Source organism: Pristiophorus japonicus, unplaced genomic scaffold (assembly GCF_044704955.1).
Source record: "Pristiophorus japonicus isolate sPriJap1 unplaced genomic scaffold, sPriJap1.hap1 HAP1_SCAFFOLD_393, whole genome shotgun sequence".
In the NCBI taxonomy this organism is placed as follows: Eukaryota; Metazoa; Chordata; class Chondrichthyes; family Pristiophoridae; genus Pristiophorus; species Pristiophorus japonicus.
Window position 1 is genome coordinate 319,681 of NW_027253794.1, and position 17,179 is coordinate 336,859.

The 17,179-nt window shown below is 45.7% G+C and overlaps 1 protein-coding gene across 6 annotated transcripts in view; it reads left to right on the forward strand.

The window, feature by feature from the left end:
• LOC139250576 (uncharacterized) overlaps nt 1-17,179 on the forward strand; it is a 336,890-nt gene that overhangs the window by 202,432 nt on the left and 117,279 nt on the right. For all 6 annotated transcript variants that reach the window (XM_070872975.1, XM_070872969.1, XM_070872972.1 and 3 more), the window contains one exon: nt 15,452-15,535. In XM_070872975.1, coding sequence (XP_070729076.1) covers nt 15,452-15,535 — 84 coding nt within the window. The remainder of the gene's footprint in view (nt 1-15,451; nt 15,536-17,179) is intronic.

Genomic DNA, 17,179 nt, shown 5'->3' on the forward strand with positions numbered 1-17,179 from the left:
AAAACAGAAAGTCGGGATAAATGGGTCATTTTCCGGTTGGTAAATAGTAACTAGTGAGGTGCCACAGGGATCGGTGCTGGGGCCGCAACTATTTGCAATCAAAATTAATTATTTGGATGAAGGGACCGAGTGTAACGTGGCCAAGATTGATGATACAGAGATGAGTGGGAAAGCAAATTGTGAGGAAGACACAAAAAATCTGCAAAGGGCTATAGACAGGCTAAGTGAGTGGGCAAAAATTTGGCAGATGGAGTATAGTGTGGGAAAGTGTGAGGTTATCCACTTTGGCAGAAAATATAATAAAGCAAATGATTAATTAAATGGAGAAAAATTACAAAATGCTGCACTAAAAAGGGACATGGGGATCCTTGTGCATGAAACACAAAAAGTTAGTATGTAGGTACAGCAAGTAATCAGGAAGACAAATGAAATGTTGGCCTTTATTGCAAGGGTGATGGAGTATAAAAGCAGAGAAGTCCTGCTACAACTGTACAGGGTATTGGTGAGACCACACCTAGAGTACTACATACAGTTTTGTTCTCCTTATTTAAGGAAGGATATACTTTCATTAGAGGCAATTGAGAGAAGATTCACTCAGTTGATTCCTGAGATGAAAAGGTTGAAGAAAGGTTGAGCAGGTTGGGCCTGTACTCATTGGAGTTCAGAAGAATGAGAGGTGATCTTATTGAGACATATAAGATAATGAGGGGGCTCGACAAGATTGATGCAGAGAGGATGTTTCCACTCATGGGGGAATCTAAAATTGGGGGCATAGCTTTAGAATAAGGGGTCACCCATTTAAAACTGAGATGAGGAGGAATTTCTTCTCTGAGGGTTGTAAATCTGTGGAATTCGCTGCCCCAGAGAGCTGTGGAGGGTGGTTCACTGAATATATTTAAGGCGGAGAGAGACAGATGTTTGAGCGATAAGGGAGTAAAGGGTTATGGGGAGCGGGCAGGGAAGTGGAGCTGAGCCCAAGATCAGATCAGCCATGATATTATTGAATGGCGGAGCAGGCTCGAGGAGCCATATGGCCTACTCCTGCTTTTATTTATTATGTTCTTATGTTAATTAACCCTCTCCGTATCTACCTATCTCTCTTCCTTTAAGATGTTCCTTAAAACATACGTCTTCGACCAAGTTTTTGGTCACATGTCCTTATACCTCATGTGGCTCGCTGTCAGATCTGATTGAATTTTTTGAGGAGGTGACTAAAGTTGTGTACAAGGGAATGTCGATGGATGTTATTTATATGGACTTCCAGAAGGCATAAAAGACTGTTAACTAAGGTAGAAGCCCATGGAATTGAGGGCAAATTATTTACCTGGTTCGGAAATAGGCTGAGCGGCAGGAGATAAGCAGTAGGGATAATACCTAGCTACACAAATTGGCAGAATGTGACTAGTGGTGTCCCGCATGGATCTGTGTTGGGGCCGCAACTATTCACAGTATTTATTAGCAATTTAGATGATGGCATAGAAAGTCACATATCCAAATTTGCCGATGACACAAAGATAGTGGGCATTGTCGGCAGTGTAGATAAAAACATTAAATTACAAAGGGACATCGATAGATTAAGTAAACGGGCAAAACTGTGGCAAATAGATTTCAATGTAGGCAAATGTAAGATCATACACTTTGGACCTAGAAAGGACAGAACAGGTTACGTTCTAACTGGTGAAAAGCTAGAAACAGCGGAGGTCCAAAGAGACTTGGGGGTCCAGGTACAAAGATCATTTAAATGTTATGAACAGGTATAAAAAATAATCAACAAGTCTAATGGAATGCTGGCCTTTATATCTCCAGAACTCGAATACAAGGGGGTAGAAGTTATGCTGCAGCTAAACAAAACCCTGGTTAGACCACACCTGGAGTTCTGTGCACCACATCTTAGGAAGGATATATTGGCATCGGAGGGAGTGCAGTGTAGGTTTACCAGAATCATACCCGAATTTCAAGGGTTGAGTTATGAGGAGAAATTACACAAATTAGGGTTGTGTTCCCTAGAATTTAGACAGTTATGGGGTGATCTGATCGAAATTTTCAAGATATTAAGGGATAGATAAAGAGAAACTATTTCTGCTGGTTGAGGAGTCTAGGACTAGGGGACAAAGTCTAAAAAATGGAGCCAAATCTTTCAGGGGTGAAATTAGGAAACACTTCGACACACAAAGGGTGGTAGAAGTTTGGCACTCTCTTCCGCAAATGGCAATTGATGTAGATCAATTGTTAATTTTAAATCTGAGATTGATAGATTTTTGTTAACCAAAGGTATTAAGGGATATGGGCCAAGAGGGTGTTAGGTTGTCGATCAGCCATGATCTCATTAAATGGCAGAACAGACTCGAGGGGCTCAGTGCCTACTCCTGTTCCTATATTCCTGTCATCAACATAGGCAGTCCCTCGGAACCATGTAAGACTTGCTTCCACTCTAAAAGTGAGTTCTCAGGTGGCTGTACAGTCTAATGCGGGAATTACAGTCTCTGTCACAGGTAGGGAAGACGGTGGTTGAAGAAAAGGGTGGGTGGGGAGCCTGGTTTGCCGCACGCTCCTTCCGCTGTCTGCGCTTGATTTCTGCATGCTCTCGGCGATGAAACTCGAGGTGCTCAGCCCCCTCCCGGATGCTCTTCCTCCATTTTGGGTGGTCTTGGGCCAGGGATTCTCAGGTGCCGGTGGGGAAGTTGCACTTTATCAAGGAGGCTTTGAGGGTGTCCTTGGAACATTTCCTCTGCCCACCTGGGGCTCGCTCGCCATGTAGGAGTTCCGAGTAGAGCACTTGCTTAGGGAGTCTCGTGTCGGGCATGCGGATGATGTGGCCCGCCCAACGTAGCTGGTCGAGCGTGGTCAGTGCTTTGATGCTGGGTTGTTGGCCTGAGCGAGAACATAGAAAACATAGAAACATAGAAAATAGGTGCAGGAGCAGGCCATTCGGCCCTTCGAGCCTGCACAGCCATTCATTATAATTATGGCAACCTCAGTACCCCACCCCTGCCTTCTCTCCATACCCCCTGATCCCTTTAGCCATAAAGGCCACATCTAACTCCCTTTTGAATATGTCCAACGAACTGGACTCACCAACTTTCTGTGGCAGAGAATTCCACAGGCTCACAACTCTCTGGGTGAAAAAGTTTCTCCTCATCTCGGTCCTATATGGCTTACCCCTTATCTTTAGTCTGTGACCCCTGATTATTGACTTCCCCAATATCGGGAACATTCTACCTGCATCTAACCTGTCCAGTCATGTCAGAATTTTATATGTTTCTATGAGATCTCCTCTCATCCTTCTAAACTCCACTGAATAAATTCTTCTAAATTCCAGTGAGTATAAGCCTAGCCGATCCAGTCTTTCCTCATATATCAGTCCTGCCATCCCGGGAATCAGTTTGGTGAACCTTCGCTGCACTCCCTCAATAGCAAGAACGTCCTTCCTCAGATTAGGAGACCAAAACTGCACACAATACTCAAGGTGTGGTCTCACCAAGGCCCTGTACAACTGCAGTAAGACCTCCCTGTTCCTATACTCAAATCCCCTCGCTATGAAGGCCAGCATGCCATTTGCTTTCTTTACTGCCTCCTGTACCTGAATGCCTACCTTCAATGACTGATGTACCATGACACCCAGGTCTCTTTGCACCTTCCCTTTTACTAATCTGTCACCTTTCAGATGATGATCTGCCTTCCTGTTTTTGCCACCAAAGTGGATAACCTCACATTTATTCACATTATACTGCATCTGCCATGCATTTGCCCATTCAACTAACCTGTCCAAGTCACCCTGCAGCCTCTTAGCATCATCCTCGCAGCTCACACCACCACCCAGCTTAGTGTCATCTGCAAACTTGGAGATTATACATTCAATTCCTTCATCTAAATCATTAATGTATATTGTAAATAGCTGGGGTCCCAGCACTGAACCCTGCGCACCCCACTAGTCACTGTCTGCCATTCTGAAAATGACCCATTATTCCCATTCTTTGCTTCCTGTCTGCCAACCAGTACTCTACCTACGTCAATACATTACCCCCAATACCATGTGCCTTAATTTTGCATACTAATCTCTTGTGTGGGACCTTGTCAAAAGCCTTTTGAAAGTCCAAATACACCACATCCCCACTGGTTCCCCCTTATCCACTCTACTAGTTACATCCTCAAAAAACTCTAGAAGATTTGTCAAGCATGATTTCCCTTTCATAAATCCACGTTGACTTGGACCGATCCTGTCACTGCTTTCCAGATATGCTGCTATTACATCTTTAATAATTGATTCCAGCATTTTCCCCACCACCGATGTCAGGCTAACCGGTCTATAAATCCCTGTTTTCTCTCTCCCTCCTTTTTTAAAAAGTGGGGTTACATTAGCTACCCTCCAATCCGTAGGAACTGATCCAGAGCCCATGGAATGTTGGAAAATGACCACCAAACACTGACGTTAGTGCGTCTATCCTCCGAGTGGATTTGCAGAAACTTGTGGAGGCAGTGTTCGTGGTACTTCTCCAGCGCTTTGAGAAATCTGCTGCATATGGTCCATGTCTCTGAGCCATATAGGATGGTGGGTATCACTACTGCCCTACTGCTTGGTGCCAGATTTGAGGACCTGGCCTTCAAACACTCTCTTCCTCATGCGACGGAAGGCTGCACTGGCACACTGCAGGCGGTGTTGGAACTCGTCATCGATGTCTGCCCTTGCTGATAGTAGGCTCCTGAGGTATGGAAAATGGTCCACTTTGTCCAAGGTCACGCCATGGATTTTGATGACCGGGGGGCAGCACTGCGTGGCAGGGTCAGGTTGGTGGAGGACCTTTGTCTTACAGATGTTTGGCATAAGGTCTATACTTTCGTACACCTCAGTGAAGGTGTTAACGATGGCTTGTAATTCAGCTGCTGAGTATGCGCAGACCCAAGCACATCCAGGTACTGTAGTTCTAGCTTGGAGGCAGCAAAGGTTGAACAGTTTCCCATTGGTTCTATAGTTTAGTTCCACTTCAGCGGGGAGCTTGTTGAGAGTGAGATGGAGCATTGCAGCAAGGAAGATCGAGAAAAGTGTTGGTGCAATGACGAATATGGAGTTCGGTTTCAGATCAGCTATGATCTCGTTAAATGGCAGAACAGGCTCAAGGTGCTCATTGGCCTACTCCTGTTCCTTTTTCCTGTGTTCTTATGTGCTAAGCCTTTAAAAAATAGCCACTTTAGCATTAGTCAATAGTAGAAATTTTGAAATAACTGACCAGGTGTTAATGATACCAGTGAATAGCTGAGCTCTATAGATCAGGAAAGTTATTGGGGCAGAAATTCTGAAGAGGACTTCCCACGGGAAAATCAATAAAGAATAGAAATAAAATGCGCACTTACCTGAAGCTGCTTCACCCGCTGGAACTCCCGATCCACAAGCCTCCTCTCCCTGCGACGCGCAGCGCGTGCACGTCAGGACGTCCGCAGGAGTCACGTGTGCTTGGACATCCAATCACAGGTAAGTATTTACTCATTAATTGTAATAGGAGTTTTGTAATCCAATGAATGAGAAAACCCCCAAAACTAACCAAAAATACATAAAACTTTTAAAAAAAACACCTCCCACAATAAACTAATAGAAATTAAAAATGTTACACGTTTTTAAAAGAAAAAAAAATTGCTGATTTTTAAAAAAAGTTAGGGTTTGGGTTTAAAATAACATTATCTGAGTGGGCAGGGTTTTAACATAAATGTATTTTTAAAATTTTAATTTTAATCATGTTTTTTCTATGTTTTTAAACTCTTATGCGCCTGCCTTTTCAGACGCAAGAGTTCTGAGGACATTTGCCGTGCCAGATATGGCTAGATAACCCAAAGTTCCACGTACAAATGTCCTCGCTCCTGACCTGCGGATGATCTGCTTTTCCGATGCCTTCCCGGGTCCGTAGAAACGTCGTACGGGCCCGGGACGTCAGAAATTCTGCCCCATTATTGAATCTGCTTCCATCACCCTTTCAGGCAGTGCATTCCAGATCATGCTTAAAAAAGATTCTCCTCATCACCTCCCTGATTCTTTTGTCAATTACCTTAAATGTGTTCTCTGGCTACCGACCATTCTGCCCCTGGAATTGTTTCTCTTTATTTACTCGATCAAAACCCTTCATGATTTTGAATACCTCTATTAAAACTTCTCTTAACCTTCTCTTCTCTAATGAGTACAACCCCAGCTTCTCTAGTCTCTCTACATAACTGAAGTCCTTTATCCCAGGTACCATTCTAGTAAATCTCTTTTGATCCCTCTCCAAGGCCTGTGGTGTCCAGAATTAAACACAATATTCTAACTAAGGCCTAACCAGTGATTTCTAAAGGTTTCGTATAAATTCCTTGTTTTTATGCTCTATGCAGGGAATTTTAACCCCCTCCCCCCCCCCCAAGACTAGAATGGTTCACATGGATTGAAAGGTAGCAATTGTAACCTCACTATTTAAGATAGTGGCCACCATAAGTAGCTGCGTGCAAAACACTTGGTCAAGCACATTCCCAGGTGCTGGTCATGAAGATCTCCGAACAATGTGGACCCGAACTTATTTGGAATAACTACTCTTGCACCCCTCATGATACAATCTTTATACACTGATAATTCATTCCTACGAACGAAGTATGGATGAATTTCTTTCTGTGATATCTGGTTTGGCCAGCCATTTGCTATGTAGTCATGCATCTTTGACATAACTGGGCTACGCTTGGTTGCTCTACCAATCTCTTCAGCTGTGACTGGCTGTTTATCAATGTATGAAAAATAGAACATTTCTTCCCGATTGGTTGTAATTTGTGATGAGGATGGCAACCTAGACATAGCATCAGCATTACTGTGATCAGCTGATCATCTGTTATCAATGGCATATGTATATACTGACAAAATCATCTCTGCATTCGGGCTGTAGCCAAGGTTTGAATTGGGGACTTGGATGGAGGATTGCTGTCAGGGACTTATGGTCAGTAACGATGGTAAACTTACAACCATACAAATATTTGTGGAACTTCTTGACACCAAAAATTAATGCCAAAGCTTCTCTTTCAATCTATACATAATTACGCTCACATAGAAACATAGAAAAATAGGTGCAGGAGTAGGCCATTCTGCCCTTCGAGCCTGCACCGCCATTCAATAAGATCATGGCTGATCATTCCTTCAGTACTCTTTCCTGCTTTCTCTCCATACCCCTTGATCCCCTTAACTGTAAGAGCCATATCTAACTCCTTCTTGAATATATTCAGTGAACTGGCATCAACAACTCTCTGCGGCAGGGAATTCCACAGGTTAACAACTCTCTGAGTAAAGAAGTTTCTCTTCATCTCTGTCCTAAATGGCCTACCCCTTATCCTAAGACTATGTCCTCTGGTTCTGGACTTATCCAGCATCGGGAACATTCTTCCCGCATCTAACCTGTCCAGTCCTGTCAGAATGTTTATATGAGATCTTCTCTCATCCTTCTGAACTCCAGTTGATCCAGTCTCTCCTCATATGACAGCCCAGCCATCCTGGGAATCAGTCTGGTGAACCTTCGCTGCACTCCCTCAATAGCAAGAACGTCCTCCTTCAGACTAGGAGACCAAAACTGAACACAATATTCCAGGTGAGGCCTCACTAAGGCCCTGTACAACTGCAGTAAGACCTCCCTGCTTCTATATTCAAATCCCCTAGCTATGAAGGTCAACATACCATTTGCCTTCTTCACCGCCTGCTGTACCTGCCTGCCCACTTTCAGTGACTGATGAACCATGACACCCAGGCCTCGTTGCACCTCCCCTTTTCCTAGTCTGTCACCATTCAGATAAAATTCTGCCTTCGTGTTTTTGCCCCCAAAATGGATAACCTCACATTTATCCACATTATACTGCATCTGGCATGCATTTGCCCACTCACCTAACCTGTCCAAGTCACCCTGCAGCCTCTGAGCGTCCTCCTCACAGCTCACACCGCCACCCAGTTTAATGCCATCCGCAAACTTGGAAATATTACACTCTATTCCTTCATCCAAATCGTTAATGTATATTGTAAAGAGCTGGGGTCCCAACACTGAGCCCTGCGGCACTCCACTAGTCACTGCCTACCATTCTGAAAAGGACCCGTTTATCCCGACTCTCTGCTTCCTGTCTGCCAACCAGTTCTCTCTCCACGTCAGTACATTACCCCCAATACCATGTGCTTTAATTTTGCACACCAATCTCTTGTGTGGTACCTTGTCAAAAGCCTTCGGAAAGTCCAAATACACCACATCCACTGGATCTCCCTTGTCCACTCTGCTAGTTACATCCTCAAAAAATTCCAGAAGATTCGTCAAGCATGATTTCCCTTTCATAAATCCATGCTGACTTGATCCGATCCTGTCACTGCTTTCCAAATACGCTGTTATTTCATCCTTCATGATCGATTCCAACATTTTCCCCAGTACTGATGGCAGGCTAACCGGTCTATAATTACCCATTTTCTCTCTCCCTCCTTTTTTAAAAAGTGGTGTTACATTAGCTATCCTCCAGTCCATGGAAACTGATCCAAAGTCGATAGACTGTTGGAAAATGATCATCAATGTATCCACTATTTCTAGGGCTACTTTCTTGAGCACTCTGGGATGCAGACTATCAGGCCCCGGGGATTTATCGGCCTTCAATTCCATCAATTTCCCGAACACAATTTCCCGCCTAATAAGGATATCCTTCAGTTCCTCTTTCTCATTAGACCCACTGTCCCCTAGTACCTTCGGACAGTTATTTGTATCTTCCTTCTTTGTTCCCCATTATAATTTCACCTGAATCCGACTGCAAGGGACCTACGTTTGTCTTTACTAATCTTTTTCTCTTCACATATTTATAGAAGCTTTTGCAGTCAGTTTTTATATTCCCTGCAAGCTTCCGCTCGTACTCTATTTTCCCCCTCTTAATTAAACCCTTAGTCCTCCTCTGTTGAATTCTAAATTTCTCCCAGTCCTCAGGTGTGTTGCTTTTTCTAGCCAATGTATATGCCTCTTCCTTGGCTTTAACACTATCCTTAATTTCCTTTGTTAGGCATGGTTGAGCCACCTTCCCAGTTTTATTTTTACTCCAGACAGGGATGTACATTTGCTGAAGTTTATCCATGTGATCTTTAAATGTTTGCCATTGCTTATCCACCATCAACTCTTTGAGCATCGTTTGCCAGTCTATTTTTGCCAATTCACACCTCATCCCGTCGAAGTTATCTTTCCTTAAGTTCAGGACCCTAGTTAACTTTGTCACTCTCCATCTTAATAAGGAATTCTACCACATTATGGTCACTTTTCCCCAAGGGGCCTCGCACAACAAGATTGCTAATTAGTCCCTTCTCATTACACAATACCCAGTCTAGGATGGCCAGCTCCCTGGTTGGTTCCTCAACATATTGGTCTAGAAAACCATCCCGAATACACTCCAGGAAATCCTCCTCCACCGCATTGCTATCAGTTAGGTTAGCCCAATCAATGTGTATATTAAAGTCGTCCATGATTACTGCTGTACCTTTATTGCACACATCCCTTATTTCTTGCTTGATGCTGTCCCCAACCTCACTATTACTATGTGGTGGTCTATACACAACACCCACTAGCGTTTTCAGCCATTTGGTATTCCGCAGATCCACCCATACCGATTCCACATCATCCAGGCTAATGTCCTTCCTTACAATTGCATTGATTTCATCTTTAACCACCAACTCCACCCCACCTCCTTTTCCTCTGTCTATCCTTCCTAAATGCTGAATACTCTTGGTTGTTGAGTTCCCAGCCTTGGTCCCCCTGGAGCCATGTCTCCGTGATGCCAATCACATCGTATCCGTTAACTGCTATCTGCGCAGTTAATTCATCCACTTATTTCGAATACTCCTTGCATTGAGGCACAGAGCCTTCAGGCTTGTTTTTTTAACACACTTTGCCCCTTTAGAATTTTGCTGTAATGTGGCCCTTTTTGTTTTTTGCCTTGGGTTTCTCTGCCCTCCACTTTTACTATTTTCCTTTCTATATTTTGCTTCTGCCTCCTTTTTATTTCCCTCTTGTCTCCCTGCATAGATTCCATTCCTCCTGCCATATTAGTTTAACTCCTCCCAACAGCACTAGCAAACACTCCCCCTAGGACATTGGTTCCGGTCCTGCCCAAGTGCAGACCGTCCGGTTTGTACTGGTCCCACCTCCTCCAGAACCGTTCCAATGTTCCAGGAATTTGAATCCCTCCCTTGTGCACCACTCCTCAAGCCATGTATTCATCTAAGCTATCCTGCGATTCCTACTCTGAGTAGCACGTGGCATTGGTAGCAATCTTGAGATTGCTACTTTTGAGGTCCTAATTTTTAATTTAGCTCCTAGCTCCCTAAATTCGCCGCGTAGGACCTCATCCCATTTTTTACCTATGTCGTTGGTACCTATATGCACCACGACAACTGGCTGTTCACCCTCCCTTTTCAGAATGTCCTGCACCCGCTCCGAGACATCCTTGACCCTTGCACCAGGAAGGCAACATACCATCCTGGAGTCTTGGTTGCGGCCGCTTACAGTTGAATCCCCTATCACTATCGCTCTCCCACTCTTTTTCCTGCCCTCCTGTGCAGCAGAGCCAGCCACGGTGCCATGAACTTGGCTGCTGCTGCTCCCCCGTTATGAGTCATCCCCCTCAACAGTACTCAAAGCAGTGTATCTGTTTTGCAGGGGAATGACTGCAGGGGATCCCTGCACTACATTCCTTGCACTGCTCTTCCTGTTGGTCTTCCATTCCCTATCTGGCTGTGGAGCCTTTACCTGCAGTAAGACCAACTCACTAAACGTGCTGTTCACGTCATTCTCAGTATCGTGGATGCTCCAGAGTAAATCCACCTTCAGTTGCAATTCCGCAACACGGTCCGTCAGGAGCTGGAGGTGGATACACTTCCCGCACACGTAGTCGTCGGAGACACTGGAGGCGTCCCTGGTTTCCCACATAGTACAAGAGGAGCATAACACGTGTCCGAGCTCTCCTGCCTTGACTTAACTCTTAGATACACTTAAATTGGCAATAACAATGTTAAAAGTTACTCACTGATATAGAAGAGAAAAAAGAAAAACTACTGACCAATCACCAGCCAATCACTTACCCCTTGGCTGTGACATCACCTTTCTATTTCTTTCTACTTCTTTTTTGTCTTCACCCTGTAGCTGCACCGGTCGGCCTTTATAAGCCTCTGCTGATCCCCGGACTCACACCTCAGCGACCATGAACTTCCGCTGCCTCTCGCGGCCTTTATCGGCCTCGGACGCTCCCCGGACTCACGCCTCAGCGACCACGAACTCCCGCTGCCTCTCGCGGCCTTTATAGGCCTCTGCCGATCCCCGGACCCACGCCTCAGCGACCACGAACTCCCGCTGCCTCTTGCGGCCTTTATAGGCCTCGGACGCTCCCCGGACTCACGACTCAGCGACCACGAACTCCCGCTGCCTCTCGCGGGCTTTATAGGCCTCTGCCGATCCCTGGACTCATGCCTCAGCAACCACCAACTCCCGTTGCCTCTCGAGGCCTTTATAGGCCTCTGCCGATCCCCGGACTCATGCCTCAGCGACCACCAACTCCTGCTGCCTCTTGCGGCCTTTATAGGCTTCAGACGCTCCCCGGACTCACGCCTCAGCGACCACGAACTCCCGCTGACTCTCGCGGCCTTTATAGGCCTCTGCTGATCCCCGGACTCACGCCTCAGCGACCACGAACTCCCGCTGACTCTCGCGGCCTTTATAGGCCTCTGCTGATCCCCGGACTCACGCCTCACTGGCACTGAGAGTGCGTGAAGCAAAGGCAATTCGTCTCTCATCCCAATGATGTAGTACATGAGAGATCATTGCCCCAACTCCATACGGAGAAGCATTGCATGCTAGCTTGATCTCCTTAGATATGTCATAGTGAACTAACGTGGTGCTCTCTACCAACAGGCTTTTATATTCCTTGAATGCTGCGTCGCATTCTTTTGACCACTTCCATTGGACCTATTTTTTCAACAGCTCATTCAGTGGATGTAATACTGTAGCCAAATATGGTAGGAACTTCCCATAATAATTCAAAAGACCTCAAAATGATCTAAGTTCAATGGGAGTGGGTGCATTTCTGATTGCATCCAGCTTTCCCTTGGTTGAGTGTAAACCATCTTTGTTTACTCTGTGACCGAAGTACCCCATTGAGCATTGAAATAACTCACAGTTGCAAGCAGTCACTCATACTCTGTGCTTCTCTAGCCATTTGAGCACTTCATTCAACAAGTTATTATAGATTTTCCAGTTTGGTGCTGAAATGAGTATGTCATCTTAATAACATACTAACCCTTCAATGCCTTGCAAAATCTGGTTCATCACCTCTTGGAATATGGCGGGGGCAGAAGACAATCCAAATGGTAGCCTATTAAATTGATATAGGCCTAGATGAATATTTATAATCAAGCATGACTTGAACTCCTCATCTAGTTCAAGTTGTAAGTAGGCATTTATGAGATCTAACTTTGAGAAGAACTGGCCACCTGTCAGCAATGTGAACAAATCTTCTACATTTGTCAATGCATTGGGTAGATTACCCCCTAGAACCTGGTTTTCGATTACTTTTTAAATCACCACACAATCTTAACTGACCATCTGACTTAGGTACAAGAATGGGTGTAGCCTAATTATTTATATCTACCTTACAGAAAATATTCTCAGATTCTAGTCTTTTGAGATTGTCCTTGAGTGCGTATGGGACGGGTCATGGCTTGCAGTAAACTGGTCTAGCGTCCTTCTGTACTGTGACACTTGCCTAAAAGTCTTGCATTAGACTGCCTATTTTGCAGAACATCTTCGGATATTGCTTGATGACATCCTCTTTCGATGCAAATCTCGTTTCTACACGAAAAATCTCATTCCAATTCAGCTTCAGTGATCCTAACCAATTTCTACCTAGAAAATATAAAAGCAAAATACTGCGGATGCTGGAATCCGGAATAAAAACAGAAAATGCTGGAAATCTCAGCGAGTCAAGCAGCATCTGTGGAGAGAAAGCAGAGTTAACGTTTCGGGTCGATGACCCTTCGTTGGAACTTAGTAAGGCAGGCTTGTCCCCTGTCACTATTAAGAGAGGCAAGCTCTGAAACTGATCCTTGTATTTCACAAGTTGCATGATTTCCTGCTGGAAAAGTCGAAGATAGAGCTGCGAGGCTACTCAGGAGAGCAAATCCCTGTGGTAGGACGTATCATCATAGGCAGTCCCTCGTATCAAGGATGACTTGCTTCCACGCCAAAAAGGGATGAGTTCACAGGTGTTTCAATGAAGGACCTAATATTCCAGATCCCGAACTACATCCTGAAGGATAGAAGATGCCTGTGTGCATTTTTTTTTTAAACGTGGGGTGACCGTTGCACACCAGTCACCACACGGGCTTGACAGAGCTAGGTCTTGGTCCAGTGGCAAGGATTACCCAAGACAACTGGAGACCTGCTCTGCTGCACGGACCTAGTGCACACACATATCGAAGTGTGGACTGGCTCGTGCTGCCCCTGGGCCCCGAACTCGCGTCTCTCCTGGGCCCCGATCACGTCCCTCTGATAGGACGTATCACCGTAACCCTTGCCACTGGACAAAGACCTAGCTCTGTCAAACCCGTGTGGTGGCTGGTGTGCAACGGTCACCCCACGTTAAAAAAAATGCATGCACAGGTATCTTCTACCCTTCAGGATGTAGTTTGGGATCTGAAATATTAGGTCCTTCATTGAAACACCTGTGAACTCATCCCTTTGTGGCGTGGAAGCAAGTCATCCTCGATACGAGGGACTGCCTATGATGATACGTCCTACCACAGGGATTTGCTCTCCTGAGCAGCCTCGCAGCTCTATCTTCGACTTTTCCAGCAGGAAATCATGCAACTTGTCAAGATATAGCAATTCTGGTACTACGCTCGCGGCTGCACCAGTGTCGATTTCCATGGGTATCCTGGTTCCTGCAATGTCTGCTTGGATGACGATACTTTGCGAATCGTTGTTAGATATCCTTGTGCTCCTGATGACATGTATCTCCAGAACCTCTACGTCCTATTGCTTCTATTCAATACTATGTAGTCTTTGGTGATTGCTACTTCTAGCATTGAAAATTGGTTTACTTTTCAGTCGGTATGCCTTTGCAAGATGCCCAATTTTCTTGCAGAAAAAACACTCTGCGTTCACATATGGACAGCTTTGAGCAATGTGTTGTCCCAGACACCAATAGCACGACTTCAATTTACTATTAACCTGGCCGGTTGCTGAGGCCTTGGGGCCCAACTGCCTTTTACTTTTAACCTGCAGGCGATTGACCTCGGTTGTCTGCTAACTTTCTTCTGATTGTGTCACTGTTGATCCCACAAACAAAGCGGTCACGCAATGCTCGGTCCTGAAAGTTTCCGAAGTGACAGTGAATGAATAGCTTTTTTAAAGATATAATGTACTCACTGATACTCTCGTCATTTAACTGACCTTGATTTCCAAAACAATAATTTTCAGCAATTTCCTGGGGCTCAGGACTGTAATCTCCATCGGTGGCATGTCCTTTTGCTTAACAGGAACAAGCACATTTTTTCTAGGTTTCATACACCTCAGGGCCTGCTTCAGTCAGGAAAATAGCTTGTTTTCTTTCTAGCACCACCCAGTTACGGTTTTCATCATTGGGGACTTCAGCGATACTATTAGCACCGCTTCACACATGCTCCGAACGTCTCGGTGGTGATGCAACTCACCCAAGCGCCCTATTATTCCCATAGGCGCAGCCATCTGGACTCTTCAGTTCAGCCAAGCGTGCTTGTAATTTACCTTTGATTTTTTTAGCTGTTCTGCAAAACAAAGAACCTCTCAAAGTAGACTGAACCTTCCACGAACAAAAATTGCAGCTAGGGAATTTGATAATACTATCCTCGATCGCCAAATGTGATATCTTCCTGATGACGTCACAGACACACATGATGGCTCCTAACACATGAACTTGTCATGTGACCGTGTCACATGATGCCTTTATTGTATTTACATGATTAGTTGCATTACCACAGTAGTTCACTAGGTGGAGCAGTAGTCCACTAAAGGGAGCTCTATTTTGCAATAGCTTTTAAACGTGAAGAGGATAAACATTTGCCAAATAATTTTAAAGAGTATGGGGAAAGGGCAAGAGAATGGGACTGAATAGTTTCCAGATATGTTTATTGATCTCTTTTAAAAGTTTTTCATCTGTGATTCTGTCTGGCATCTTATTTTAAATTTGTAAAATGCGATCTTAGTGGGTGTGGCTTGCTGTTGGAAGTGTTAAGTCCGAAAATTTACTTTATATCGATAAGTAAAGATCACATTCAGGCTCAAATTATCCACATATGCATTAGTGCAACAATATAAACTCATATTTTCATAGTTTTCAGTTGTAACCATGTACATTTCTCATCTTAAAATTGTCTCTCGCATTAAATAATTTTAATTCTCTTTCTTTCCCTCCCCAGCAACCATTATCTGATGAATTTAAAACGAATGTGAGCACACCATCTTTATACCCAGTTTATCATGCATCTGTTCTCATGAGAGATGTAAGTTTTCTTTATTGCTTATGATGCAAAAGTCTAATTATAAGTAAATATATGGGGGTTAAATTGCTCTGCGACCCGATTGGGGGTGGTAACCTCCTAGGGCTGGGACATTCTGCGCCCGGCGCAGAATCCTGCCCAGCCGTGGATTTACCCTTACCTCTCCTCAAAGGAAACCGAGCACAATCTCGCGCGCTCCTCTTCCTTTGCGGGCGCTACTGGGCGCTGAAAGAAGCGCTACACAGATGCTCCGCGTAGTGCTGACATGCTTCAACGCCCCTCTCCTTCGATTAAAGTGGATGACCGCTGCACACTCTGCAACGTCTCCGATGGCCTCCACCAGGGCAACGTGCAACCGGGCCTGTAGCCCGGCACCCAAGAGGCATAATGGCAGCCCGAAAAATGCTAGGGCCGCCATTGTTGAGCCGACCCGAGAGTCGGCAGACAAAAAAATATGGCGGCCCGGGGCACTGGCACTCTTCCCTTTAAGGAGCACCCAGAGAGTTGGTGTCCACCAGATTCGCGAAGCGCAAAGCTGGCGTTGTCATCCACTCGCGCCAGCCTCGTAGTCCGCGGAGCAATTTCCCTTGTGGGGCGCTAAAGGGTCGGTGTGGGGTCGCCGCGCTCGGGCGACTACATCATCGTCAATTGCGTGGCGGCCCGGGCCGCTAACTGCAGGAAACCTCCGCAAATTCCCGGTCAATTTCACGAGAGGCGGGAGTGCTCTGTTCCCCCAAGCAAAAAGGCAATTTCGCCCCCTCATGTATAAAAGATAGATATGTGGGGTGGGGGGGGGTGGGGGGAAGAGAGTGATTTTAACCATCAAAAAGGATGGAAAGTAAATATGTAAAACATCTCAAACCAGGACCCAACCCACACTGAACCCCCCCACTTTTGGTTTTAACATAGGTGGGACGGGGTGGCGGGGGTGCGGGGGCGCGAGCTCGCTCCCAGGAGGCTGGTCGCTCATTTAAATAGTTTAAAGAGGCTGTGTGCCTCAGATTATTTCTCTGTTGCAGCATTAACGAACCGCGGGAAATCTGGTAGCTGAAGGGGGGCAAGAGCTGCTACATGGAAGAGTTGAGGTAAATGCTTTTCCAGCACTACTTGTGGGCTAGGAGGAGCAGAAGTGCTTCCCCCCGGTACTCCAAGCAAACCTGTTAACCTCCCTAGCAATCGGATCTCTCGCTCCCATACCCCACCACGATCCGATGCCCTCACAATATCTTTCATGGCCCGTGATCTCCTCCCTGATGTCATGGCTCGCGATCTCCCCCCAGCCCTCATATCGTCCACGGGGCCCCAGTGATCTTTTTCTCTTCACTCCTGATCTCTCTCTTCCCTTCCACGATCATCTCCTATCCTCCTGTGATCTCCCTGGCTCCTTCCACGTTCTTCTTCCCATCTCTCACGATCTCTCTGCCACCCCATCGATGGCGCCATTGCCCGATCTCTCCGTCTCCCACCCCCCCCATCGATGCCGTCCCGACCTCTATCTCGCCTTCCCTCTACTCTGCTCCTTGGCTGTGGCCATTTTCGAAGGCCTATCCGCCCGATAGTCTGCCAGCCTCTGAGTCTGTCTGGTTGCGGCCAGGAAACAAAGCCCAAAATGGGAATCAAATCCTGCCGTTAAATGCACCAGGACCT